Source organism: Natrix helvetica, assembly GCF_964273705.1.
Source record: "Natrix helvetica genome assembly, chromosome: 14".
NCBI lineage: Eukaryota > Metazoa > Chordata > Lepidosauria > Squamata > Natricidae > Natrix > Natrix helvetica.
The window spans coordinates 10,418,832-10,444,691 of record NC_138564.1 but is presented as its reverse complement, the minus strand read 5'-3'; the positions used below and the strand labels follow the sequence as shown (position 1 = coordinate 10,444,691).

The following is a 25,860-nucleotide window of genomic DNA, read 5'->3' as shown; positions in this document are numbered from 1 at the left end:
GAACAACTAAGAAAGCAGGGTCGACTTGGGAGTAAAGCCACACCTTGGAGATGATTGGCTATTCCCATAGGAAACAAAAGAGGAGCGAATGGGGAGGGGGCTTTTGCAGGAAACAATTCATTCCTTCGGTCGTTTCAAGAGTGGAAAGTTCTGTTTGTGACTATAAGAGACTCCGTACCAAGTTTTGCCTTGCCTTGCGTTTGGAAACTAGCTATCTGGCAGCTCTCCAAGCGAGATAAGGTTCGTGTGGATAAACATTCCTCTGAAAGACTGTTTGCTGACTGTGAAATGAAAGGAATTCACACTCGTGTATATAAAAAAGGTTTTGTCGGGACCAAGATTTTGCTTCTCGCTTTTTAAGGAAGCCCGGTCAGAACTTGGAGGCGTTTAGAAACGTAGTCTTTTTTCAGACGTGTCCCTGAGTCACTGATTCTTTGGAGGTGCCTTTTTTTTTCCCAGTGGAGAGGTGGGGGGGGGCGAGAGGAAGTGGGAGAGACTCACCTGCTTGCTGGAAACAGGTGAGAGGCAGCTGGGACCTCTGGAAGATGGTCAGCACAAGAGTGAAGTGACTTCTGGGTTTGGGCTGGGCACCTCTTCATAAAGCCCTTCTTGGTTTTTTTCAAGGACAAATGGAAATGACGGAGAAAAACGTACCAAAAAAATCTGTGTTTTTTAAATTTCAGATGGCTAAGAAGGGCTGTCAACATCTGGTCTGCTCCTCAGGTAAAGAGTTGCTCTGTTTCCCTGGTCCTTCTGCACCCGAAACCACTGGATGCTGACCTCCTTTTGGCACGCACGCCAAATATGATTGTAAAACACGTATGCTTCTCGTAAACGTGAAAGACACTGTAATTCATTTATACTCTCTGTCTTGTGCGTACAGGAGGCCCTCTGTTTACAACCCTACACTTAGTGACTGTTCGAAGTTACAAGGCACTGAAAAAAAGGACTTATGGCCATTTCTCACACTTATGACCATTGCAGCATCCCCGTGGCCATGCGGTCAAAATTCAGACGCTTGGCAACATGCTCATTTATGATGGATTGAGAGAGATACATAGAGAGAGAGAGAGATTAGAGGAGAGAGAGATTAGAGGAGAGGAGAGAGAGATTAGAGGGGAGAGAGGGAGATTAGGGGAGGGAGGAGAGACACACACACAGAGAGAGAGAGATTAGAGAAGAGAGAGAAAAATTAGAAGACAGAGAGAGATTGGGGAGGGAGGGAGAAAGACACAGAGAGAGAGACAGTTAGATGATAGATAGATAGATAGATAGATAGATAGATAGATAGATAGATAGATAGATAGACAGACAGACAGACAGACAGACAGACAGACAAAGAGTTGAGAGAGAGATTAGAGGAGAGAGAGAGAAATTAGAGGGGAGAGAGAGAGACTAGTGGAGGGAGAGAGACACACACACACACACACACACAGAGAGATTAGAGGAGAGAAAAATTAGAAAGGGAAAGAGAGAGAGATTGGGGAGGGAGGGAGAGACATACACCCAGAGAGACAGTTAGATAGAGAGAGAGTTTAGAGGAGAGAGAGAGAAATTAGAGGAGAGAGAGAGATTAGGGGAGGGAGGGAGAGACACACACAGAGAGAGACAGTTAGATAGATAGAGAGAGAGAGTTTAGAGGAGAGAGAGAGAGAGAAATTAGAGGAGGGAGAGTGATTAGGGGGGAGGGAGACACACAGAGAGAGACAGTTAGACAGAGAGAGAGTTTAGAGGAGAGAGAGAGAGAGAGAAATTAGAGGAGAGAGAGATATTAGGGGAGGGCGGGAGAGAGACAGAGAGACAGAGACATAGAGATTAGAGGAGAAAGAGATTAGAGGAGAGAGAGAGATTAGAGGAGGGAGGGAGAGAGACAGAGAGAGACAGGTAGATATTGGGGAATATATATGTATATGCACGTGTATATACATATACATATACATATACATGTAACACCCACCAAGATTTACAGAAAGACGGCAGCTCCGTTCCCATTTTAAGCCCAAGCTTGAAGATGGCAGGTGAGATCTTGCCGAAACGTTGCAAAGACAATCTCAATCTTACACGGGAAAAGACCCAAATACAACAAAACCAGGATACCTACACACGTGAAAATCTACGAAAACATATATATATATATATGGGAAACAAAACAACCACTTCACATTCGTATGGTGCAACGTGGGAGAACAAACCCGCCAGGACAGGATTCAGCAGTCCATCTGCATTTGAAAGACAAAGGTCCCTCTTTTGAAGATAGCAAAGTCCACATTACTGACAGAGACGATTGCTGATTTGCAGGAAGGGTAAGAGAGGCCAACCGTGTTAAAATTGAACAGCCCTCGCTCCGCAGAAGGGGAGGGATACGACACCACCCATCTCCCGCTTACAACACAGTCCTTTCAGCAGTTCCAAGGTTTCCCACCCCATTTGCACTCTGATTCAGGTGACCCTGAGGGCACAGGTAAATCACCGTACAGTCCTCAATGGCTCTCAGAATTTGATCAGGTGACCATGGAGGTGCTGCAATAGTCATAAGTATGAAAAACGGTCATAACTCACTTTTTTCAGTGCAGCTGTAACTGCGAACAGTCACAAAATGAGCTGTTGTAAATTGCCTGTAAATCCTCCCATCCCCCGCCCTCCCCACCATTCACTGAGAACTGAAGAAGCTTCTTGGATGAGGAGCGAAACCTCCTCAAGGAAAAACAAAGGAAATCCAGTTGCCTCTTGTTAAAGCCCCTTTGAGATGCCCATAGAAAGCAATGTCCTCTCTCTTCCTCCTCTGAAACCTTTTAGGTGGAAATGCTGGTTTAGCTGCAGCCTACGCAGCCAGGGAACTGAGGATGCCCGCGACAATCGTTGTGCCCCGTGGCACCACAGAGTCAACGATAAAAAGGCTTGAGCAATACGGAGCCAACGTGGAAATCTTTGGGAAGGTAAAAATAGGGAAATTAAAATGTTCCAGAATTCAGGAACGGCTTTGGCTCCCTCGGCTAAGAAACAAAGATCCAGAGACTGACAGAGAAACCTTTACCTTTTTATAGCAAAGTAGAATTAGCTTAGCGGGTCATGTTTCCCGTCTGGTCCTTGTAGTAAGGCTTGGCATCGGAATTCATTCTTGGAATGTATTTTTCTGCAGCAACAACAATAGTATTCAGCCAGTAGATGGCAGTGTTTACAAATTGGAATCTGTACTCAATGCTCTTTTGTTGTAAGTAGAGTTTCCTCTTTCTTGTTGCAGTTGAAACAGTTAGGCAGTAAGGCACATGGTGACTGTACACTTTGTTTGATCTGTGGTGAGATAGATAGATGATAGATAGATAGATAGATAGATAGATAGATAGATAGATAGATAGATAGATAGATAGATAGATAGATAGATAATAAAAATACAATGTAAAGGTAAAGATTCCCTTCGCACATATGGGCTAGTCGTTCCTGACTCCAGGGGGTGGTGCTCATCTCCGTTTCAAAGCCGAAGAGCCAGGGCTGTCCGAAGACATTTCCGTGGTCATGTGGCCGGAATGGACTAAATCACTCCATTACACAGCGTTAGGGATTCGAACCATTGAACTGCCAACCTTTCTGATTGACTAGCTCAGCGTCTTAGCAACTGAGCCACCATGTCCCTGCGCGCGCGCACACACACACACACACACACAGAATTTCTAACACTTGGTAAAGTTGAGATCAAGATGCTGAATCCTACCTTACATGAAGCAGCAGAATCAAAGTTTCATCTTGATAGTTGGACAACGGATTTAGAGACTGCCGTGATTTGAATGCTGCTTTCTACTAAATTCAAGTTTTCCCTGTTTCTAATCCCGGCAGGTCTGGGATGATGCCAACGACCGAGCGATGGCACTAGCTAAGACTGACGGTTGGGTCAATATCCATCCTTTCGACCACCCGCTAGTATGGTAAGAAACCTAGGTCAAGATGGCCATTCCTCTTTGGGAGGAGGAAGGAAGAGGAATAAAGTAGTCCTCAACTTACAACCACAACTGAGTCCAACATTTATGTTGCTAAGTGAGACATTACTTCCAGAAAGCCACGTCAATTTTAACAGCATCTGTACAAGTATAGTCTGAAATGTAACACTACAAACAGCGTATATCGTTTGCACTGTTTGCTGTTGGTTGCAAGGAGGCAACTGGCTGGGAGGCAGAGGCAGATATTTTCTTCTTGTTCTCCTCCCCAAAAGCTAGGCGCGTCTTATACTTCGGAGCATCTTATACTCCGGAAAATACGGTATTTGGAAAGTAACAAAGGCGGGATGAAATCTATTTAATCAATAGATATGACGTAAGGATGGCGTCTGCTCTACCTTTAGGCTGGAGCAGACTTTTTTGCCCCAAGTGCGACTTTGGGGAGCTCCTTCAAGGACTTGGGGTTTTGCTCTCCTTGCAGGAAAGGACACAGCAGCATTGTCCAGGAGCTGAAGGGGTCTCTCATGACCAGACCAGGAGCTATTGTGCTGTCGGTGGGAGGCGGTGGTCTCCTGGCTGGAGTGGTCGCTGGTTTGCAGGAAGTGGGCTGGTCGGACGTCCCCATCATGGCTGTGGAGACCAGAGGAGCTGAAAGTTTTAATGCAGCCATCCAAGCTGGTCAGCTGGTCACTTTGCCTGATATCACCAGGTATGTTTTGGTCTGGAGCTGCACCTTCCCTCCTTCCTTCCCTTCCTTCCCTCCCTCATTCTCTTTTCCTCCATCCCTCCTTCCCCTTCCTTTTCTCCCTCCTTCTTTCCCTCCCTCCTTCTATTTTCCTCCTTCCTTCCCTTCCTTCCCTCCCTCCTTCTCTTTTCCTCTTTTCCTCCCTCCCTCCTTCCCTTCCCCTTTCTTCCTTCCCTCCCTTCTATTTTCCTCCCTCCTTCCTTCCTTCCTTCCTTCCTTCCTTCCTCCCTTCTTCTTCTTCCTTCTCTTGAGTTCTGTGGTTGATCTTTTCTACACCTGCTTTTTCCGCTTATCGTTCTGCAGCGTGGCCAGGTGCCTTGGGGCTAAGACGGTGGCCCAGAGGGCCTTAGATTGTGCCAAGGAATGTCCAATCATCTCTCATGTTCTGGATGACGTGGAAGCGGTGAAAGCTGTAGAGCAATTTCTGGGTGAGTTTGGGAGGTTGACCCTGAGAGATGGGAGTAGAAGGTTGGGTAGGTGTTTTGAGTTGAGACAATCAACTCTAGAGAATTCATTGGGCATCTCCTGGGATTGACTCCATGAACATGTCCTCCAGACCTTCCTAGATATCACCTACTCTATTTTTCGTATAAGATGCAGCTTTCCCCCCCCAAAAAAAGAGGGTGAAAATCTGGGTGCGTCTTATACACCAAATGCAGCCCCAGCCCCCCAGCCCCCACCAGAGGCCAAAAACGCCAGGCATGGAGGCAGTGATGGTCTGCAGCCTGGAACAGCTGATTGGAGGGTATTCCGGCAGTCCGATCCCCCCGCCAATCAGCTGTGCTGAATCAGGCTGCAATAAGTGGCGAAGCTGACCTGGCTGGTCAGAGTTTGCAGCAGCGATCACATCCAGAAAGCACACGCAAGTAACTGATTCCGCAGGATTCAAAATCATAACAACATACAATACATTACCAAAAGCAGGTTTTCCAAGGTAGCCGTGAATGCAAGCAAAACACAAGCAGTTTCACTTTCAGTTCTCGGCTAAGCCAGGCTCCTTCCTGTCTCCTTGTTGCTCACACAGCAAAGACTGTTTCAGAGTCCAAATAGCCCTCCTTGGCTGACTTAGCTGCTGTGCCTATTCATTGGCTGACCTTGTTAACATGTGTTTCAAGTCAGGAAGCTAGCCAGCTGAATACCAAGGATGCTGGTAGTCATAGCTGTAGTCAGTGTATAAGACGCACCAACGTTTCCGTGCTCTTTTAGAGGGGGCGAAAAGGTGCGTCTTGTACTCCGAAAAATACGGTAATTAATATTCATTAGGACTTCCTGACCCATGCTGTGGTTTGCTCCTTGTTCCTTTCTCAGACGATGAACGGATATTGGTTGACCCCGCTTGTGGTGCCTCGCTGGCTTTCTTATATTCGGGCTGCCTGCAGAAGCTGCAGAAAGAAGGAAAGCTGAGCAAGACGCTGGACCCCATCATTATCGTTGTTTGCGGGGGCAGCGGGATCAGCCTGCAAGGTCTCCAAGCTGTAAAGAAACACCTGGGCATGAAATGAAGTCACCTGTTTCTGGGTTCACCCCATTCCCAACCACTCCACTAGTTAGATCAGGGGTGTCCAAACTTGGGAACTTTAAGACTTGTGGACTTCAACTCCCAGAATTCCCCAGCCAGCTGGGGAATTCTGGGAGTTGAAGTCCACAAGTCTTAAAGTTCCCAAGTTTGGACACCCCTGAGTTAGATGCTGAATCAGGGCTATTTTGGGTACAGGTATAATCCTTGGCTTACGGCCACAGTTGCACCAAGCATTTCCGTTGCAAAGCGAGGCAGCGGTTATGTGAATTTTGCTCCCCTTTGTGATCGTTCTGGAACTGGGTATGTCTAGTGTGATGAAAAGAAGGACTAGGGGGTGACATGATAGCAGTGGTCCAATATTTGAAGGGTTGAAACAAAGAAGAGGGAGTCAAACTATTCTCCAAAGCACCCGAGGGCAGGACAAGAAGCAATGGGTGGAAACTAATCAAGGAGAGACTAGACTAGACTAGACTAGAATAACAGAGTTGGAAGGGACCTTGGAGGTCTTCTAGTCCAACCCCCTCCTCAGGCAGGAAACCCTATACCGTTTCAGACAAATGGCTCTCCAACATCTTAAAAACTTCCAGCATTGGAGCATTCACAACTTCTCCACTGATTAATTATTCTAACTGTCAGGAGATTTCTCCTTAGTTCTAGGTTGCTTAGTTCTAGGGGCTGCCCCAAAGAAGAGGGAGTCAAGCACCTGAGGGTAGAACAAGAAGCGATGGGTGGAAACTAATCAAGGAGAGAAGCAACCTAGAACTAAGGAGAAATTTCCTGACAAGTGAGAACAATTCATCCGTGGAACAGCTTGTCTCCCGAAGTGGTAAAGCTGCAACCGTCGTAAATACGAGTCAGCGGCCAAGCATCTGATCACGTGACCAGGGAGATGCCAGGATGGTGGTGTGAAAAATGGACTTTTTTCAGTGCTGCTGTAACATGAATTGCTGTAAATCGAGGACTACCTGCATTTATTAAATTTATTCATCACCCATAAATGTTATTCAATGTATTAGTCGCCCATAGCACAGGGCAACTGTAAAACGATAATTGGATGTGGGGAAAACTTCCTCCTTCCTCTTTATGTTTCCTCTATGGGAGCATTCTTTGGCAGGCTTAATTTGAATTTTGATTTATGTTTCTTTCCATTTCTTTAAATAGCTGCTCTGTCTCTCTCCCCTCTTCCACCCACCCTCAGGGCCAACTCCTGCGCTGTTTGCATACGATTATTATTTAGCCCCCTTCAATATTTATACACAGTTGCATTGTTTTGACGGCAATTCTGCACCGCAATTAGCAAGCGCACCGTCTTAGGTTCACTTATTTGCTACTGTCTGCCTGCATTATTGTCATAATTATGTTTAATTATGACGGTTCTCTCCTGTCACCGCCACTGCCTTTGGCTTAAGAGAACCGCTCGGATGGAGGAGCTCACGAAGAACAATGGGCACTTTTGGCCAAGCAGGGAGGTGTAATGTTGGAATTGGGGTGGGATTAGATTACAGAGTTGGGAGGGACCTTGTAGGCCATGTAGTTCAACCCCTCCTCCCAAGCATGGAGGCCCTACACCATTTCTGACAGATAGCAGTCCAGTCTCTTCTTGAAAGCCTCCAGTGATGAAGCTCACACAACTTCTGAAGGCAACTTCTGTTCCATCGGTTGATGGCTCTCACTGTCAGAAAATTCCTCATTTCCAGGTTGAATCTCTACATGGTCAGTTTCCATCCGTTATTCCTCATCTGGCCTTCAGTTGCTTTGGAAAATAGCTTGACCCCCTTCCTCTCTGTGGCAGCCCCTCAAATATTGGAAGACTGCTCTCATGTCTCCCCTGGTCCTTCTCTTCACTAGAACAGCCATGCCCGGTTCCTGCAACCGTTCATCGTATGTTTTAGTCTCCAGGCCTTTGATGATCTTAGATTCAGATTAATAGAATTGGGAGGGACCTTGTAGGTCATCTAGTCCAACACCCCACCCAAGCAGGAAACCCTACACCATTTCTGTCAGATGGCAGTCCAGTCTCTCCTTGAAAGCTTCCAGTGATGGAAGCTCCCACAACTTCCGAAGGCAACTTCAGTTCCATGGGTTGATTGTTCTCACTGTCAGAAAATTCCTCCTCATTTCCAGGTTGAATCTCTCCTCGGTCAGTTTCCATCCGTTATTCCTTGCCTGGCCTTTGGGTGCTTTGGAAAATAGCTTGACTCCTCTCCTCTCTGTGGCAGCCCCTCAAATATTGGAAGACTGCTCTCCAGTCTCCCCTGGTCCTTCTCTTCACTAGAACAGCCATGCCCAGTTCCTGCAACTGTTCATCATCTGTTTTAGCCTCCAGTCTCCTAGTCCTCTTGGTTGCTCTTCTTTGCACTCTTTCTAGAGTTTCGACATCTTTTTTATAGTGTGTGGACCAAAACTGGATTAGTTAAATCCCGGGATTTTGGTTCAAGAGATCGATCCGGGTGCTGCATCTTCAGGCAGCCCATAATTTGCTAGAATAATATTTTTTGAAAATGCGATGGTTTAGGATCCCAATAGCAGCAAAGATTCCCCAGTTAACAGCTTCCCTTTAGAAGGTGTGTGGATGCTCCATCACGGGAGACTTTTAAAAAGCAGCTAGATAGCCATTTGTCTGGGATGGTTTAGGGTCTCCTGCTTGAGCAGAGGGTTGGACTAGAAGACCTCCAAGGTCCCTTGCAACTCTGCTATTCTCCAAAGCACCTGAAGGCAGGACAAGAAGCAATGGGTGGGAACTAATCAAGGAGAGAAGCAGTCTAGAACTTTCTTAATACCCCCTACATCCAAGGGGGTGTCCATCTATATCACAGCTTTAAGAATTGTGGACTTCAACTCCCAGAATTCAACTCTCATAGCTGGTTGGGGAATTCTGGGAGTTGAAGTCCACAAGCCTTTAAAATGGAATCCTTTTATGCTGATGTGTGACTGTATTGAAGATTTGATTCCATTTCTTCTTGAATTCAGTCTGGACATTTTTTCAGAGAAATAATAGCCTCAAAATTGTATGTATGTATGTATGTATGTATGTATGTATGTATGTATGTATGTATGTATGTATTTCTCATTCATTTCATTCTGCCCCTGGAGTTTCCTGATGCAATAAATAATCAAATAAACACAAAAACATACTTTATTTGTTTCTTCTTTATATAAAATAAAGAAACTAGGAGCAAAAAAAACCCTATAATACATCCTCAAACAGCCTCCCAGCAAAATTACCATCTTCCAATTATTTCCTTTTCTCTCTCTCTTCTTTTTTAAATGTTTGCTGTTATTAGTCGTCGGGGGCGGGGAGATGGGGCCGTCGTCTTCCCTCCCCAATAAAAATAAAGAATAATATTAGAATAATTAATATTAATTAATTAATTCAACCAAAGGGAACCAAAACACCCTCGCCAATCCGTCTTGAGTCTATGAAGAAGTCCGGCGTGTCGTTCCAAGCACCGACCACCAGGGGGCGCCGCGTCACCAGCAAAAAACAAATGAAATATATATTTTTTTAAAAACCACTCTCTTCTCCCCTCTCCCCTTTCCCCTCTGCCATTGCCGTCAATCAAACCAGCCTTCTAATAAAAAGAAATCCGTTCTTTTTTTCTTTCTTCTTTTTCTTTTTCTTTCTTTCTTTCTTTCTTTCTTTCTTTCTTTCTTTCTTTCTTTCTTTCTTTCTTTCTTTCTTTCTTTCTTTCTTTCTTTCTTCTTTCTTTCTTCCTTTTTCCTTTAGGGTCCGAATCCGGAGAAAACGAAAGCAAAGCGAACCAAATTCCAATTTTGCTTTTTGTCTGTCTGTCTGTCTGTCTGTCTGTGTGTTCTCTCCCCGCCCACCCCTACTTTTCTTTTTTTTAAAAGAAAAAGAAACACTAAAAACCGAACCCAAGACACTATCCTGGGTGGGTGGGTGAGGGCCAGCGAGGTGGAGCGGGGCAGAGGAAGCGAAGCCCCCCGCCCACCCTCCTCATCCCCCTCCTCCAGTCTGCGAAAAACCAGGAGCGAATTCTAACTTTGGTCCAAAAAGAGTTGAGAAAGTCGGGAGTTTGGGCAGCTGGGCCCCTCGAGGCTCCCTATCCGGGCTTCCAAAGCCTTCTCCACTGGGCCCACCAATAGGGGCAAGGCAGCGGTCCTGGAGCGGCTCCGAGGGAAGCTCCCACCCCCTCCGGGTGATGGTCCGAGTCGGAGGTTGGAGGAGAGGTCCGGAGCGCGGCGTTCCCCCCTTCCCGGGCGCTCTACCACACGGCCGCTTCGCTCAGCTCCTGGTTGGAATGCGAGAGGGGCCCGCTGTAGCCCGACATGGGGAAAGGGGGGCTGGGACCCCCGCTGAAGACTTCGCCCGGGATGGGATGCAGCGAGCCGGGCAGTCCCGGCTCCGGACTGGGCGTGTCGGAGTGGGAGATCATATCCGTATACCTTTGGTTCTCCGAGGTGTGGTGTCCGGCCAAGGGGGCGTCCAGGGGTCCCAGCGGGGTGGAGCCGGCCCCCGAGGATGGGATGTAGCTGGAGTCGGCCGGCGACTGCGCCTGCGAGGGGGGGCCGTGTGAGAAAAAGTCGTAGTTGCTCCCGGGGCCGTAGTAATCGCCTTGGTAATCTGGGGGGGGAAGGAGGGGGGAGGAGAAGAGAGCAGAGAGGTGGGGGTGAGTGACGGAAGAAGCTTCCCTGAATTGCACCCCCACACACACACACAAAAAGGAACTGATTTGCACCCCACAAAGAATTGATTTGCACCCCACAAAAAGGAACTGATTTGCACCCCAGAAAAGGAACTGAATTGCACCAGACAAAGTGATTTGCACCCCACAAAGAATTGATTTGCACCCCACAAAAAAGCAACCGAGCCGCACCCACGCCACATCTGGAGGAGGGCAGGGGAGGAGAAGCATTATGGGATTGGAAAGGGGAGGGGTGCGTGCGCGAGAGATCACGATCCCGGTTGCAACTTTTGCGTGGAACAAATTGGATTAAAAGGCAGAGAGCTTTTTAAAACCCCAGGCTTTGCAGTCCCTCACGAAGCCCCCATGGCTTATCCCCCGGATATGTAGACCCCCAGAGTGAGTCCAGTATTACTGCACAGCTGGAGAGGCTGACCCTCACCGAACAGATGTGTGGTTTATTCTCCCTCTCTCTCTCCCCTCCGTGTCTCTCTGTCTCCCTCTCCCTCTGTCTCCCTCTCTGTCTCCCTCCCCCCTTTCTTTTTTCTCCCTGACTCCCTCCTTCTCTCTCTGTCTCTCTGTCTTTCTCTTTCTCTCTCTGTCTCTCTCTCTTTCTGTCTTTCTCCCTCCCTCCATCTGTCTCCCTCTTTCTCTTTTTTCTCCCTGTCTCTCTGTCTCCCTCCCTCTCTCTCTGTCTCTCTCTCTCTGTCTCCCTCTGTCTCCCTTTCTTTCTCCCTCTCCCTCCCTCTCTCTGTCTCCCTCCCTCTCTCTTCCCCTCTCTGTCTTCTCTGTCTGTCTCCCTCCCTCTCTCTTTTTTCTCCCTGTCTCTCCCTCTCTTTTTCTCCCTATCTCTCTTCCTCCCTCCCTCTCTCTCTGTGTCTCCCTCTGTCTTTCTTTCTTTCTTTCTTTCCCTCTCTCTCTCCTTCCCTCTCTCTCCCTCTCCCCCTTTCTCTCTCTCTCTCCACTCTGTGTCCCTCCACCCCACCCCCACTGCCCTGGGGATAAATCCCACACAGCAAAGCCAAAAAAAAAAGGATGACCCCGCCAAAGGGCCCTCCCCATTGGCTGCTCTCTGAGTTGCTTCGTAATACAACTCCCTTTATCCTCGCCCACCGGCCTTATGAGACCATTTATTTATGGCGTTCAGAACCAATCCTTTACTAAGTACACAAAGCCCATTTTTTGAATAGTTGAACCTGATGGGGGGGAGCTGTGACACCCCCTCCCTCTAGAGGGATGCCCATGGGGTCCTCCAGGACTTCCTTCCAAGTAGACCTGGGTAGATCTGTGCTTCTAATTTCTCCTTTATGTGCTGACTCTAAGGGCCAAATCTGTCAGCCCTGCAGCCATCTTTCCTTTTGCATCTTCGGCCTGCCACACTTTCTATTATTTTATTATACATTTTCTATTGTGGGAAAATGGGAGGGGGGATTGTACGGAGTTAGATGCTATGTAGCCATAACAACGTTCTTTCTACAAAGCCAAGGTCATCCTTTCTCTCTGCACCTGACTGGAACTGGATAGGTGGAACTGCCAGCGTGGCAGTGGGAGATTGGACCATGGGATGGACTTGTGGGTGTGGGAGGCAAGATCTTGAACTTTCAACTGGGTGGGGAAAACCGGGAAGCTTTCAGATTCGTGTTTCCCCAGATGTGCCAACACGGCTCTCTTCATAAATTGGAACTTTGAGCAATCCTTTGCCTTGGACTCTGATTTAATTTTGGATGCTATTTGGAATCCTGACAATGCTTCTTTTTAGAGGAATAATAACCCAGTTACAGAACGGATGCATTTTTCTGCTCCTGAATCTCATACCAAATGCAAAGGGGAGGGGGCTTGCAGACCACCCAAACAAACAAACAAACAAACACAAACACACACACCACAACCTTGCTGGCTATGCCATGTTCACAGGGGCGATTGGACCCGACCTGATAAACCTGTAAGAACACAACAACATCGTCACCCAAACGCTCCCCCCCCCAAAAAAAAACCACAACAGAACAAACCAGAAACAAAAACATGTCAAAAGGAGCTTCTGTCAATCAATCTTCCCTACAGGTTTCAACCCTCTAGATCCATCCATAAGATCCATTTAATCCTGCGTCCTTTTTTTAAAAAACTATTTACCATCTAGCAGACGGTACAGGATAATAAAAACAAGGACCCATCGGTGGAAAAAAACAGCTTCTATCCCAGAGCAGGAACTATATTGAATTCTATGGTATAGTGCAATATCAGGTTTTCAATTTCAATTATACAGAATGTAAAGGATGTATGTTGGTGTTTTTATTCTTTATAATTGTAATGTACACCGAAGACGGCATTTAATTTTGTTGTATTGTGTGCAATGACAATAAAGTAAACGGAACTAAATGTGAAAAGACGGCTTGGACGCTGGGCCTGAAAAGGTGGGGCTTGGATGGCAGACCCAGGAAACTTGGCGGGGTGGGTGGGCTGTGGGGGAAGAGGGTCAGTAGACAAGAGAGGGGTTTCCCCTCCTTAACAAGGGTGACTCCAAGTGCTGGCAGAGTTGGTGTGAATTGCACTGTGTTTTCGTTGGTTTTATTAAAAGAAGAACCAGGCAGATTCTGCATTTGGAAACACAGGTGTGAAAAGACACACAAGGGGACAAAAATCAAAATCCGCTTCAGGAAGCACAGACCTACCGGAAGTCAACTCATTCACGAAGCCCACTCCCTTGGAGGAAGCTCCCCCCCCCCGAGCTAGTGAGGCAGGCGTTCGCACTTACAAAATAAGTGCAACTTTTGCCCTTGCAAAGCAATGCTTTTGCAAAGCATTGCCGTTGCTTTGCAAAAACAATAACCTGACAATACACTTTAGTAGACATTTAAAACTAGGTATGCACACTGGTGCACAAACAGATCACAAGCTGCAGCTATTACCCCTCCAGTTTGCACACTTGTGCGTGGACATATCACTTTAGTGAATATTTATAACCAGACACACCCACTTGTGCACGAACAGATCACAAGCTAGTTATTACCTCTCGTTTGCACACTTGTGCATAGACATATCACTTTAGTGAACATTTATAACCAGACACACCCACTTGTGCACGAACAGATCACAAGCTACAGTTATTATCTCTCCAATTTGCACACGTGTCCATGGACATATCACTTTAGTGAACATTTATAACAAGACACACATGCTTGTGCACAAACAGATCACAAGCTCCAGCTATTAGCTCTCCAGTTTGCACACTTGTGCATGAGCATATCACTTTAGTGAACATTTATAACCAGGCATGCACACTTGTGCACGAACAGATCACAAGCTCCAGCTATTTCCTCTCCAGTTTGCACACCTACCCATGCCACCTTTTTAATGACAATATCCAGATCTAGAAACCCAATCTACTGTATCAATAAAAGTAAAGGAGCACAGGGGAATAAGATCCACTATCAAGAAGACCAAATTAGTGACATCTCCAGCCTTAGAATCCACCGTGAAGCTATGGAAATGGTGGAGAAATCCTAACACTTAGGATCAACCATCAACCAACAGGAAAGGAATGAAACAGCCCAGAAATTTGCAGTAGACCAAAACAGGCCAACAAGACGTTCAGAAACCGTGAGGTGTCTCTCTACCTACCAAAATCAGAATCCTCATATTTTGACACGCTAGGAAAGTGAAAAAAGTTGGACTTCAAAAGAAGGAGAAGCTTGGAGATGGAGAAGCACTCCTGAGAGCCAAGAAATGGATCCTTAACCAAATAAACCCAGAATTCTCGCTGGAGGCCCAAATGGCCAGGTTTAAATTATCCCACTTAGGACTTTGGCCACCGAATGAGAAGGAAGGACAGTTATGAGATTGCATATTTGTGAATGGATGTATGAGAAATAAAAAGAATGAATTGTTATGTTATGGGGGGCTTGGGGAGCAAGGTGGGCATTGGGCGAGTGGCCCTTGCCCACCCGAGCGATCCCCAGAGCCTTGGGGCTAGGAGGCGGGGGAGAAGAAAGGAGGGAAGGGGATGGAGAGAGGAGGGGGGAAAGTTGAAAGGAGAGAGAGGGGAGAGAGAGAGAGAAATAGAAGGAAAACGGAAAGAAGTAAACCAGGAAGGGGAAAAAGGAGGGGAAAGGAAAGGAGATAGAGAGAAAGAGAAGGAAAACAGGAGGAAGTAAATGAGGAAGGGAAGAAAGGAGGGAACAGCCAAGGGGAAATGAAAGGCGAGGAAAGGGGAGGGAGGAAGGGTAAGAAAGAGAGACAGAAAAAAGAAAGAGAAAGAAGGAAAGACAAACGAAAGAAAGAAAGAAAGAAAGAAAGAAAGAAAGAAAGAAAGAAAGAAAGAAAGAAAGAAAGAAAGAAAGAAAAGAGAGGAGCGAAGAGCAGCAATAGAGGCCAAAAAAGCAAACAAGGAAAAGTAAGGAAAAAACTTTCACTGGAAAACACTATTTTTCCATCATGGCAAAACTTTCCTAAACAAGGTTAATTTCCCCCCATTTTGACTTTCCAGTCCGGGCGGACCAAGAAGCCTCGGTTTTCTTTTTATTTTCGAGAAATGAAATAAAACCCGCGGAGCACTAGCTCCACTCCCCCTTCCTGCGAAAAAAAACCTCGAACCCCAACGCTCCGAACGCAGAGCCTGGATTCAGACAACACGTGCCCACCGGATGTGGGTTTCCACTCGCTTGCTTGGCCGAGCGGAAGCCAACGGCGGGGAGCCCAGCCACGGGGGCTTAGCCAACAAACCGTGATGGAAGCATGCTGTAAACCTAGCCAGAACCCAAACCGCGTCCCATTCTCACGAGCTCAAGACCTTTCGTTGGAAATAAAGTCCTCTAGCAAGGGGCGGACCTCCTTCCCCCGCCCCCGACTTCGGAGGGTTTAGAAACCAAGGAGAAACGAAGCAAAAGGAAAGAAGTTCGCCCACAAAGGAGCACATTCAGACGTTCAAAAAAAAACCCCACCCTCCCTTTGGGGGAGAAGAACGCGTGTTACCTCCGTAGTAGCTGTAAGGAGCCGTGCCTAGCATCTCGGATTCATCCAGCCGGCCTCCCAGAGGGCGCATGCGCCGAGGACTCCGAAAGAACGCGTGTCTTCGGGCTCCCAAGGCGCTCAGTTGCTTCATTCGTCGCTCTTTGGAGCGTCGGTTCTGGAACCACACCTGTTTGAGAGAGAGAGAGAGTTTGGGGTGGGGGGAGATAGTCAGATGAGGGTCTCAAAGCAGACAGGCCATCTTCCCTCCAACCCCACCGACTCCACTCATCCCAGTTCCCTAGGAACGTCCCCCCCAAAAAAATGGGATGGGGCGAAAGGCTGGTCCTATCCTGAGAAAGCAATAGGATTGGAAAAGGAGGAGGGGGGGGATGAGAAGGATCCTTCCTAAAAAGCAACTGGGTGCACTGATGATGTTAGCGAGCTTGGTAGTGAAACGTCTAGAAGAAAACAACCTTCTCGCTTTCAGCCTCCTCCCTGCAAACTCCCCCCTCCCTTCTAGCACTGATGATGTTATCTAGTTGGGTAATAAAATGTCTACAAGAAAACAATCAAGCTCAGAGAGCACCGAGGACCCCAGAGTCCTCCTCCTCCTCTTTTTCCTCCTCTTCCTCCTCCTCTTTCTTCCACCTCCAGAAACCCCATTCCTTTCTAGTACTGATGATGTTACCTAGTTGGGTAATAAAATGTCTGCAAGAAAACAACCAAGCTCAGAGAGCACCAAAGAACCCACAGTCCTCCTCCTCCTCCTCCTCCTCCTCCTCCTCCTCCTCCTCCTCCTCCTCCTCCTCCTCCTCTTCTTCTTCCTCTTTCCCTCCTCTTCCTCCTCCTCTTCCTCCCCCTGCCCCCAGAAACCCCACTCTCTTATAACACTGACGATGTTACCTAGTTGGGTAATAAAATGTCTGCAAGAAAACAACCAAGCTCAGAGAGCACCAAAGAACCCACAGTCTTCCTCCTCCTCCTCATCTTCTTCTTCCTCTTTCCCTCCTCTTCCTCCTCCTCTCCCTCCCCCTGCCCCCAGAAACCCCACTCTCTTATAACACTGATGATGTTACCTAGTTGGGTAATAAAATGTCTGCAAGAAAATAACCAAGTTCAGAGCACCAAGGACCCCACAGTCGTCGTCCTCCTCCTCCTCCTCCTCCTCCTCCTCCTCCTCCTCCTCCTCCTCCTCCTCCTCCTCCTCCTCCTCCTCATCTCCCCTCCAAAACCCCACTTTCTTCTAACACTGATGATGTTACCTAGTTGGGTAATAAAATGTCTGCAAGAAAACCACCAAGCTCAGAGAGCACCAAGGAGCGCACAGTTCAACCCTGAGCTACCGAGATTCTCTTCTATCCACACAACTAAATTTATTTTGCGCAGATGGCTGCATCCACGCCATCAGCTAAGCTGCGCTAATCTTGAATGCCTCTGTGGGGGCAAAGGAGAGGATAAGCGCCAGGAATGTGACCGTGCCTCCTGTTGGGTTAGTTGGCGGTTGGGGGGGGAGGTGAACTCAGCAAAGAGATCAACTCCAGACTTGGGTTAAGTGCATGTGGAGAATCACGGAAGATCATTCATGAGAAAAGGCTGTGGGCAGAGTTTGCCTGCCATACTGCACTCTAACCACTATGCCACCTGGACTCCTATGACTGCAACTGTCGCAAACAGGAATCAGTTGTCAAGCGTCTGAATTGGACGGGGACAAGTAATCCTAGATCCTACGACAATCAAGGTTGAATTTGGCCTCGTTTTATGACCCTTTGTGCCGCGGTTGTTGAGTGAATCACTGCAGTTGTGAAGTTTGGGACATGGTTGTTAAGTGAGACCTAGTTTTCCCCATTGACGTGGCTTTGATGAGGCTTGCCCAAGGTGTTCATTTAGCAATTAATTTAGCAAGAATAGCAATAACAAACAGCAATAGCCCTTAGATTTATAGACCGCTTCGTGGCGCTTTAAGGACTCTCTAAGCGGTTTACACAGCCAGCCTCTTGCCCCCAACAATTTAGGTCCTCATTTTACCGACCTCAGAAGGATAGAAGGCTGAGTCAACATCGAGCCAGTCAGGATCAAACTCCTGACTCTGGGCAGTTAGCCTGCAATACTGCTTTCAACCACTGGGACACTATAGAGCGCTCTCTCTCTCTCTCTCCCCCTCCATCCCCCACAAGCTGACCAGAATTGGACGCACTACTCCAAGGGAGGTCTTGTGAATTCCAACCGGGCTCCTGCAAAACTCTATTATAGCCCAAGGTTTTCTCTTACCTGGATGACTCTCATGTTGAGCCCCGTCTCTTGAGCTAGCTGCTCCCGGATATGTCGGGTGGGTTTAGGGGTGGCTGCAAAAGCTGCCTTGAGGGTCTCCAGCTGCTTGGCTTTGATGGTGGTCCGAGGTCCCCTTCTTTTGGTTCCAGAGTTCTGCTCCTCATTTTCATTATTGGTGGTTTCTTTATCCGAGGAAGTGGAATTGTCTGTCTCCTTCGTATCGTCCTGCATGGGGTCCTGAAGGTCCGGAGATAAACTTCGATCGGTACAGGAAGAAACTGTTGGGGGAGGGGAAAGGGAGAATGGTCAATAGGATGGTGGAAAGAAAGCGCAAGTGGCACCCCCGGGGGGGGGGGGGAGGCGGGGAGGAACTTAGCCAGAAGTGATGGAATATAGTCTGGATTCCCAGGAGCGAAGGAGTGCTCTCAAGAGGAGCAAGGGACACCGCAGGTCAGAGAGTTTGTGTATGAGAATGAGGGTGACGATGGCTCCTCCTTAAGAGTTCCCAGAGTACACGCTTTATGCGGATAGGAATCTCCGGAAATGAAAGACCAGGTGACTATCCAATTGAAAGGTCCTTGATGTTCTCTGAGCTTGGTTGTGTTTTTTTTTTTTTGCAAAAGAATTTGTACGTCGGACCATCATGCTGGCAGCAACCCACCTCTGTTTGAGGGGGGAGAGGAGCCCAAAGGCAGTGGGAAGGCAATCAATTCATTGATTCATTAATGAATCAGCCAAACAAATAAAGCTGTGGGAATGGAGAACGTGGAAGCAGAGGGGAGCAGAGCCAAACCCACTGAGCTTGTTGGAAAACCCATCGCCAGCTGGTGCTCTGGAGATATTTTGGACCGCCAAATCTAAGGAACCTCAGCCAGGCTGTCTAACTTAATGATGGGGAGTAGATTCTGATGAGCTGGGGAATCCGTTGGTGGAAATGTCATTCTTGTCCTATTGAAATATGCAGAAGGAAGGAGGGAGGGAGGGAACATGAGAGGGAGGGAAAGAAGGAAGATAAGAGGGAGGGAAGGAAGGAAGGAAAATGAAAGGGATGAAAAGGGAGGGAAGGAAGATGGAAAGGAAGGAAGGAAAATGGGAAGGGGGAGAGAGGGAGGGAGGGAGGAAGATGGGAAGGAAGGAAGATGGGAAGTAAAGAAGATGGGAAGGAAGGTGGGAAGGGGAGAGAGGGAGGAAGGAAGGAAGATGGGAAGGAAGGAAAATGAAAGGGATGAAAAGGGAGGGAAGGAAGATGGAAAGGAAGGAAGGAAAATGGGAAGGGGGAGAGAAGGAGGAAGGAAAATGGGAAGGGAGGAGGGAAGGAAGGAAGATGGGAAGGGGGAGAGAGGGAGGAAGGAAGGAAGATGGGAAGGATGGAAGGAAGGTGGGAAGGGGGAGAGAGGGAAGAAGGAAGGAAAGAAGATGGGAAGGAAGGGAGGGAGATAGGAAGGAAGATGGAAGGAAGGAAGATGGGAAGGGGGAGAGAGGGAGGAAGGAAGGAAGATGGGAAGGATGGAAGGAAGGTGGGAAGGGAGAGAGAGGGAAGAAGGAAGGAAATAAGATGGGAAGGAAGATAGGAAGGGAGGGAGGAAGGAAGGAAGATGGGAAGGAAGGAAGGAAGGAAGATGGGAAAGAAGGAAGAGGGAAGGAAAGAAGGAAGATGGGAAAGTGGGAGAGAGGGAGGAAGGAAGGAAGGAAAGAAGCTCAATCTCCTATGGGAGACTACCAAATCTACAGGAAACCCTATCCATTATTCCTGCCAGGAAAACTACATGGAACCATTCATGAAATCGCCAAAGGGCAAAGCAAAACCGGAGAGAGTCTTCACTTGGCATTTGCAAAAGATGGCATCCTTATCTCGCGCACCTTCAGCAAGGACAGCATATCCCCTTGCACTCGCTTCTGGATCGAGGGGTGAATAAACCGATGATGCCAGGAAGATGCAGGGACCCCCCTCGCCTGCCCCCCACCCACCCCGGCTCTTTTTGTATGAGAACAGCCCTCCTTCCCTCCCTCCCTCCCACTCCCCTCTAGCCAGGCCATGCATGCTGAAGGGGACGAGGGTGTCAGGGGTGGCCCATCTGGTGGGGAGAAGGTTAGGAAAAGCTTGGCTGGAGAAGGAAGACCCCGAGAAGCATCTGAAAAGCAGCAAGGACCAAGAGTTGGTTTGGCAGATGCCACAGTCTGGGGAGGGCTGCTATGAAGAGAAGACTGTTTTTATGCAGATGGCGAAGGGTTCTCTGCAGTGTAACTTCCCAGACCCCCCATTTCTCTCCCCACATCACTAAATTAGGCCGGGGAGCCACGGACAAAGAGAAGGAGGTGGAGGAGGCTGGAAAGACACCTGATCCCCACTTCCAATTGTCTTGGCTACCCTCTGGCCAGTAGCCAGGGGAGGAAACCCCCAACCCAGAGCTGGCCCTCTGAAATTCTCCTTCCTCCGTTGTCAACCGTTGTCCCTTCCTGCTTGGGAAGTCGGTTATGGGATGGCTTTGGAAAACCTGACAACTAGGGGCTGAATGAAAATAGCCCGGGATTCGGATAGAAAGAGGGAAAGCTTACTATGAAGAGGGAGGGAGGGAGGTGAAAAGAAAGACAGAGAAAAAGAGAGAGAGAGAGAGAGAGAGAGAGAGAAAGGAAGGAAGAAGGAGGGAGAGAGTGAAAAGAAAGGAAAAAAGAGAGAGAGAAAGGAAGGAAGAAGGAGGGAGAGAGTGAAAAGAAAGGAAAGAGAGAGAGAGAGAGAGAGAGAGAGAGAGAGAAAGGAAGGAAGGAAGAAGGAGAGAAAAGAAAGATCAAGAAAGTGAGAGAGAAAGAGAAAAAGGAAAGCAGAAAGGTAGGTAGGAAGGAAGAGAGAAATGAAAGGAGAAAGAAATAGAAGGAACAAAAGAGAAAGAGAGAGAAAGGGGAAGGAAGGAAGGAAAGAAGGAAGGAAAAAAAACCTGAAGATGAGATCTTGGAACATCTGTCTTCTTCCACTTACTACTTACTATTTACTTACTATTTACTTCTACATTTACGGTCCCCCTGTTTAACTGAAAACCAAATTTCAGAAACATTTCCCTGTAGCTCAAGTAGATGCCTGCTTGCCCATTCAGAAATCAACCTAACCATCTTCAATGCCTCCTCCTCAAGTCAGGCTTTGCAGAAGACCACTAACAGCAACTCACGGGTGGGGTGGGGGCCTTGTGTCCACACTCATCCAGACCCATCTTCTCTCGGGGATTGGGGGCCAGGCCCTGCCTATTAGATTAACCTGTTGGGTTGGTGGCCTTAACCTTCTGGAAGGAAGGCAGAATATGCATCTCGTGGGCCAACCCAATCCATTATACCAGTCTTTCTCACCGTTGGCCACGCGTGAAGATGCGTGGACTTCAACTCCCAGAACTCCCCAGCCGCCATGCTGGCTGGGGAATTCTGGGCATTGAAGTCCACGCATTCTTTAAACTACCAACTGTGAGAAACATGGATTTATAAGATCACCCAAGTCACCTTAGATCTAGCAGTGGATTCTTAGCTGAGATCCAAAGATGGGCCTGTGATAGGGAACCAAGGTCTGCCTCCCTATGCATCTGCTCCCTTCTACCCGCTTCCTCAAATCACTCACTCAATGAGCACATTGTTCACGGGTTCGGGAGTGCAGACTCCAAGACAGCAGGTAGTCCTCGACTTACAACAGGCTCCTTTCGTGACCGTTCAAAGTTACAACGGCACTGAAAACAGTCGTTTATGACCCTTTTTTCCACCCTCATGACTGTGACGGCATGCCCATGGCCTCTTGATCAAAATTCAGATAGAAATAGAATAACAGAGTTGGAAGGGACCTCGGAGGTCTTCTAGTCCAACCCCCTGCTGTTTTTTATTTATGATAGTTGCAGTGCCCCAGGGGTCCCTTGATCGCTTTTTTGCCATCTTCCTTCCGACAAAGTCAAGGGAGAAGCCGGATTCGCTTAACGACTGTGTGACTCACTTAACAAATGCAATGGTTCGCTTAACAGCCGTGGCACAAAAAGCCTGCCAAATGGGCCAAAACTCACCCAAAGCCTGTTTCACTTAGCGGCATAAATTTTGGTGGTCATACCTGAGGATTACCTGCCATTGAAGTTCCCCCAGCAGGGAGGGAAAAAAAAGAATCACGGGGCAGTTGTAAACCCCACCACCACCACCCCAAAAATCACAGTTGTCTTTCCTTCTGCTGGGATTCGAACCCAGAAGCAGGGCCAGAGATGGGGAGGGGGGGAAAGGGATGCCAGGCCCAGTTCACCTGAGTTCAGGCTGCCTTCTTTCAAACTAGTGGAGCTCAGATAGTCCTCCTTGCAGACGAATTTGTTCTCGTCTATGATGTACAGTTCCTCGCCCGTGGAGAGCTGCTTATTACACACCATGCAGGTGAAGCAGTTTAGGTGGAAAACTTTACTCCGTGCTTTCCGGACAAGGTCGGAGGGGGAGATGCCCTGCGCGCAGCCTGCGCACTTCGTCCCAAACTTCCTGGAAAAAAAGGAGAGGATAAGATTAGAAAAAGGATTTGGGGAGGAAGAAAGGAGCAGAGCGGCCAGGGTGAGGCCAGGTTTCTCCCAGAAGTTGGGAATACGGAGGATCTCCAGAGTGGATCCTTTGTCGTTTCAGAGGTCTTTAGGATAGGTCAGGAGGGAGGCCGTTTGCTCTCTCTCTTTCTTGTTCTCTCCTTTTCTCTCATTCTCTCTCTCTGTCTCTCTTGTTCCCTCTCTCATTCTCTCTCTCTGATTCTCTCTTCTTCTCTCATTTCTCTTGTTTTCTCTCTCTCTGTTTCCCCCCTCATTCTCTCTCCCTCATTCTACTTCTCTCGTTTTCTCTCTCTCTCTCTTGTTCCCCCCTCTCTCATTCTCTCTCTCATTCTCTCCCTTTTTTCTCATTTTCTCTGTCTCTTCCTCTCTCTGTGTTGTTATCCCTCTCATTTTCTCTCTCTCATTCTACTTCTCTCCTATTCCCTCCTTTTCTCTCTCTCTCTCTCTCTCTCTCTCTCTCTCTCGTTCCCCCTCTCTCATTCTCTCCTTTTCTCTGTCTCTTCCTCTTTCTGTGCCTTGTTCTCCCTCTCATTTTCTCTCTCATTCTACTTCTCTCCTTTTCTTTCTTTTTCTCTCTCTCTCATTCCCCCCTCTCTCATTCTCTTTCTCATTCTCTCTACTTCTCTCCTTTTCTCTCCTTTTCTCTGTCTCTTCCTCTCCCCCCCCCCCTCTCTCACACACACACCAACAAAGAACACCCCCCCTCGAATTGCACCTCCCTATTCGAAACAGATCAGGTGGATCGATTCCTTTTTCCACTCGTCTCTTCTCCCCTCTACCCACCCACCACGTCCAGTCAAAAATCTCATTCCTTTTTCAGTGCTTTTCCTGATTTCTGCGCCATTCGATGGGTTTTTTAAAAAGAAATAAATAAAATAAACCGGGCAGAAAACCATTCTGCGAAAAGGAAGAAAAGAAAGGAAGAGAGGAATCTGGGAGTCTGGAAGGAACATTTTCTTTTCCCGCTTCCCCACTTCTTAAAAATGCTCCGATTTCCCTCCTTTGGAAAGGAAACAATTTGATAGCGTCCCTCGGGTTTCGTGATCCGACTTTTTTTTTTAAAAAAATATATTTATATAACATAAATTTATTGTATGCTATCGTTTACAAATCATAACGTAATTTGTCAATGATAATCAAAGAGATCTTATCCGCGTAAGAAAGGGCCCGATCCAAAGAGGACTCTGCTCCGCACGAAAGCCGAGGCGAAAGGGCGCTTCGCTTCTCAAAATATTGCGCCGGTTCCAGGCTTAGAAACTCATCTGGCTGGATTCGGATCTAGTTCCTAGAGAAACGCACCCCTGTTTTGGATGTGTGGATTTCATTTTTTGGGCGGGAGGGAGGTATTATTATTATGATTATATACTTTATTCATTAAACATGAAACTCAGCCAACTGATCATTCAAAAATGCATTACAAATACCAGTGACTGGTGCTAATGGTTGATACGGGTTGCTGCCAGCGTCCTAAGGATCAACCAAGGACCTTCTTAAGATATAAGATGTTCCGAGTAAGACAGTTTTTTGCAGTTCCGCTGGTGTTATTTCAGGAAGCTGCAATTTCTTGATGTATCTTGTAAAATTATTATTATTATTATTATTATTATTATTATTATTATTATTATTATTATTATTATTATTATTATTATTATTATTATTATTATTATTATTATTATTATTATTATTATTATTATTATTATTATTATTAATATTATTATTAATATTATTATTATTATTATTATTATTATTATTATTATTATTATTATTATTATTATTGAAGGTTGTTTTCTTCAGCCTGGGTAGAAATTCGTTTTTCTCTCCGGTTTCTCTGCATTTTATATATATATAAAATTCGAAGTCTGGCGAAAAGATTTTATTTTATCCCGTTATTAAAATAATAAAATAAAATAAAATAAATCCCCGTGGTGTCTTTTGCTTCGTTCGCTCGCCGCCGCTCGAATCCCGAGATCATATAAAATCCCTCAAAAGCGAGAAGCCGAGATCCAGGTTCTCTATTTGCGCGCGCCTCCCCCCTCCAAAACCAAGCACCGTTTCCTTAACCTGTAATTTAAAAATAAATAAAAAATAAAAAAATTACAGGCTATATACATTTAATAAAAAGGGGAGCGTGCGAAAAACAAGGAATAGAGCCATCTGCATCTTACCTTCGCCCCCATCCCTGGCATTTAGGGTCTCTTTAAGGGGAAGGGGGAGACATCCAGGGAAAGAAAATTGGGGCTCCAAGAATTCGGAATGGTCCTTAGAGTCAGTTTACATGTGTAAAGCTAGCTTAACCCTCCGCCTATTCATATGCCGTCGCCTGGGGCCCAAACACCCGCGGATCTCAGCAGTTCTCCCCCTCCCCTTCATCGCCCCCCACCACCCAACCTTCGAGCCCCTCATCCTTAAACGGGGAGGTGCGTTGCCTCAATTACAGTCGAAAACGCAAAAGGCAGCGTCGGCTTTGCATTTTTAAATGGGTTTTAATTGTGGATTGTAGGGGGCGCAAGGGGGGGGTAAGGTGTTTGCCGTCCGAAAACAAAAAAGAAAAAATGCGGGTGGGCTACATTCGTTCCCCTCCGGCTCGACTGAGCCTCTCTGCAATGTCGGGGGGTGGGGGGTGAGGCGGCGAGGGAGGGGGGAGGAAGGGAGCGGCCGATCTCCCCCCCCCCTCGGCGGCTGTTGGCAAAACAAAACGCATTATTTAGGTAAGAAAGGCAGCTTGGCATCCCAGCCGTCCCCTTCAATTAGGACGCGGGCCTTCATTACCATATCTATATCAGGGTCTCCCGCCCCCCCCCGCTCCCTCCCCGCTGAAAACCCCAAGAGAGCCTCTTTACAAAGGGGGAAGGGCCTTAAAAATAAAATACACAATAATACAATCAAATAGCATCCCCCCCTTAAGTTGGCAGGGGGAGAAGAAAAGACCCACGAAGGGTCCTTACCGCTCCCCCCTTCCTGGAGACCCACCGCCCAAATCTTTAGGATTGCAGGCCTCGGCGCTTCTTGTCTATGGAGTCCCTTCCCAATGGAGAAGTGTCCTTGGGGAGGGGGTGTATAGAACCCCAACGGTTTGGGGCCTGAGTGCATTGTTCCCCCCCCCCCCGTTGCAAGAGCTGGGGGGGGGTGTTCTCACGCGTATGATAAGCAGGCAGGTAATGGTAAAACGATCGGCCCGGCAAAGGTAAGCATTGAGGGGGCGGGGAATGGCAACCCCCCCCCCCGAATTCCAGGCCCTTAATTATTATTATTTCTTTCTCGCGTGTTCCCT

General features: G+C 47.5%; 2 protein-coding genes across 3 annotated transcripts in view; one reads left to right on the top strand and one right to left on the bottom strand.

The window, feature by feature from the left end:
* The window catches only part of PLBD2 (phospholipase B domain containing 2), a 43,042-nt gene extending 36,833 nt beyond the window's left edge, over positions 1-6,209 (top strand). The window contains 6 exon segments of the mRNA XM_081966206.1: positions 684-723; positions 2,797-2,936; positions 3,832-3,920; positions 4,411-4,638; positions 4,978-5,102; positions 5,983-6,209. Of these exon segments, the coding sequence (XP_081822332.1) occupies positions 684-723; positions 2,797-2,936; positions 3,832-3,920; positions 4,411-4,638; positions 4,978-5,102; positions 5,983-6,176 (816 nt within the window). The 3' untranslated portion in view covers positions 6,177-6,209.
* The window catches only part of LOC309398906 (LIM/homeobox protein Lhx5), a 42,594-nt gene that overhangs the window by 15,062 nt on the left and 1,672 nt on the right, over positions 1-25,860 (bottom strand). Inside the window, exons 2-5 of one of the 2 annotated variants that reach the window (XM_081966203.1) lie at positions 22,310-22,533; positions 18,055-18,332; positions 15,808-15,973; positions 9,838-10,778 (exon numbers count right to left, since the gene is read on the bottom strand). In XM_081966203.1, the coding sequence (XP_081822329.1) occupies positions 10,420-10,778; positions 15,808-15,973; positions 18,055-18,332; positions 22,310-22,533 (1,027 nt within the window). In that variant the 3' untranslated portion in view covers positions 9,838-10,419. Of the gene's footprint in view, positions 10,779-15,807; positions 15,974-18,054; positions 18,333-22,309; positions 22,534-25,860 lie in introns of those variants that run through there. The other variant, XM_081966205.1, reaches the window with a different exon arrangement.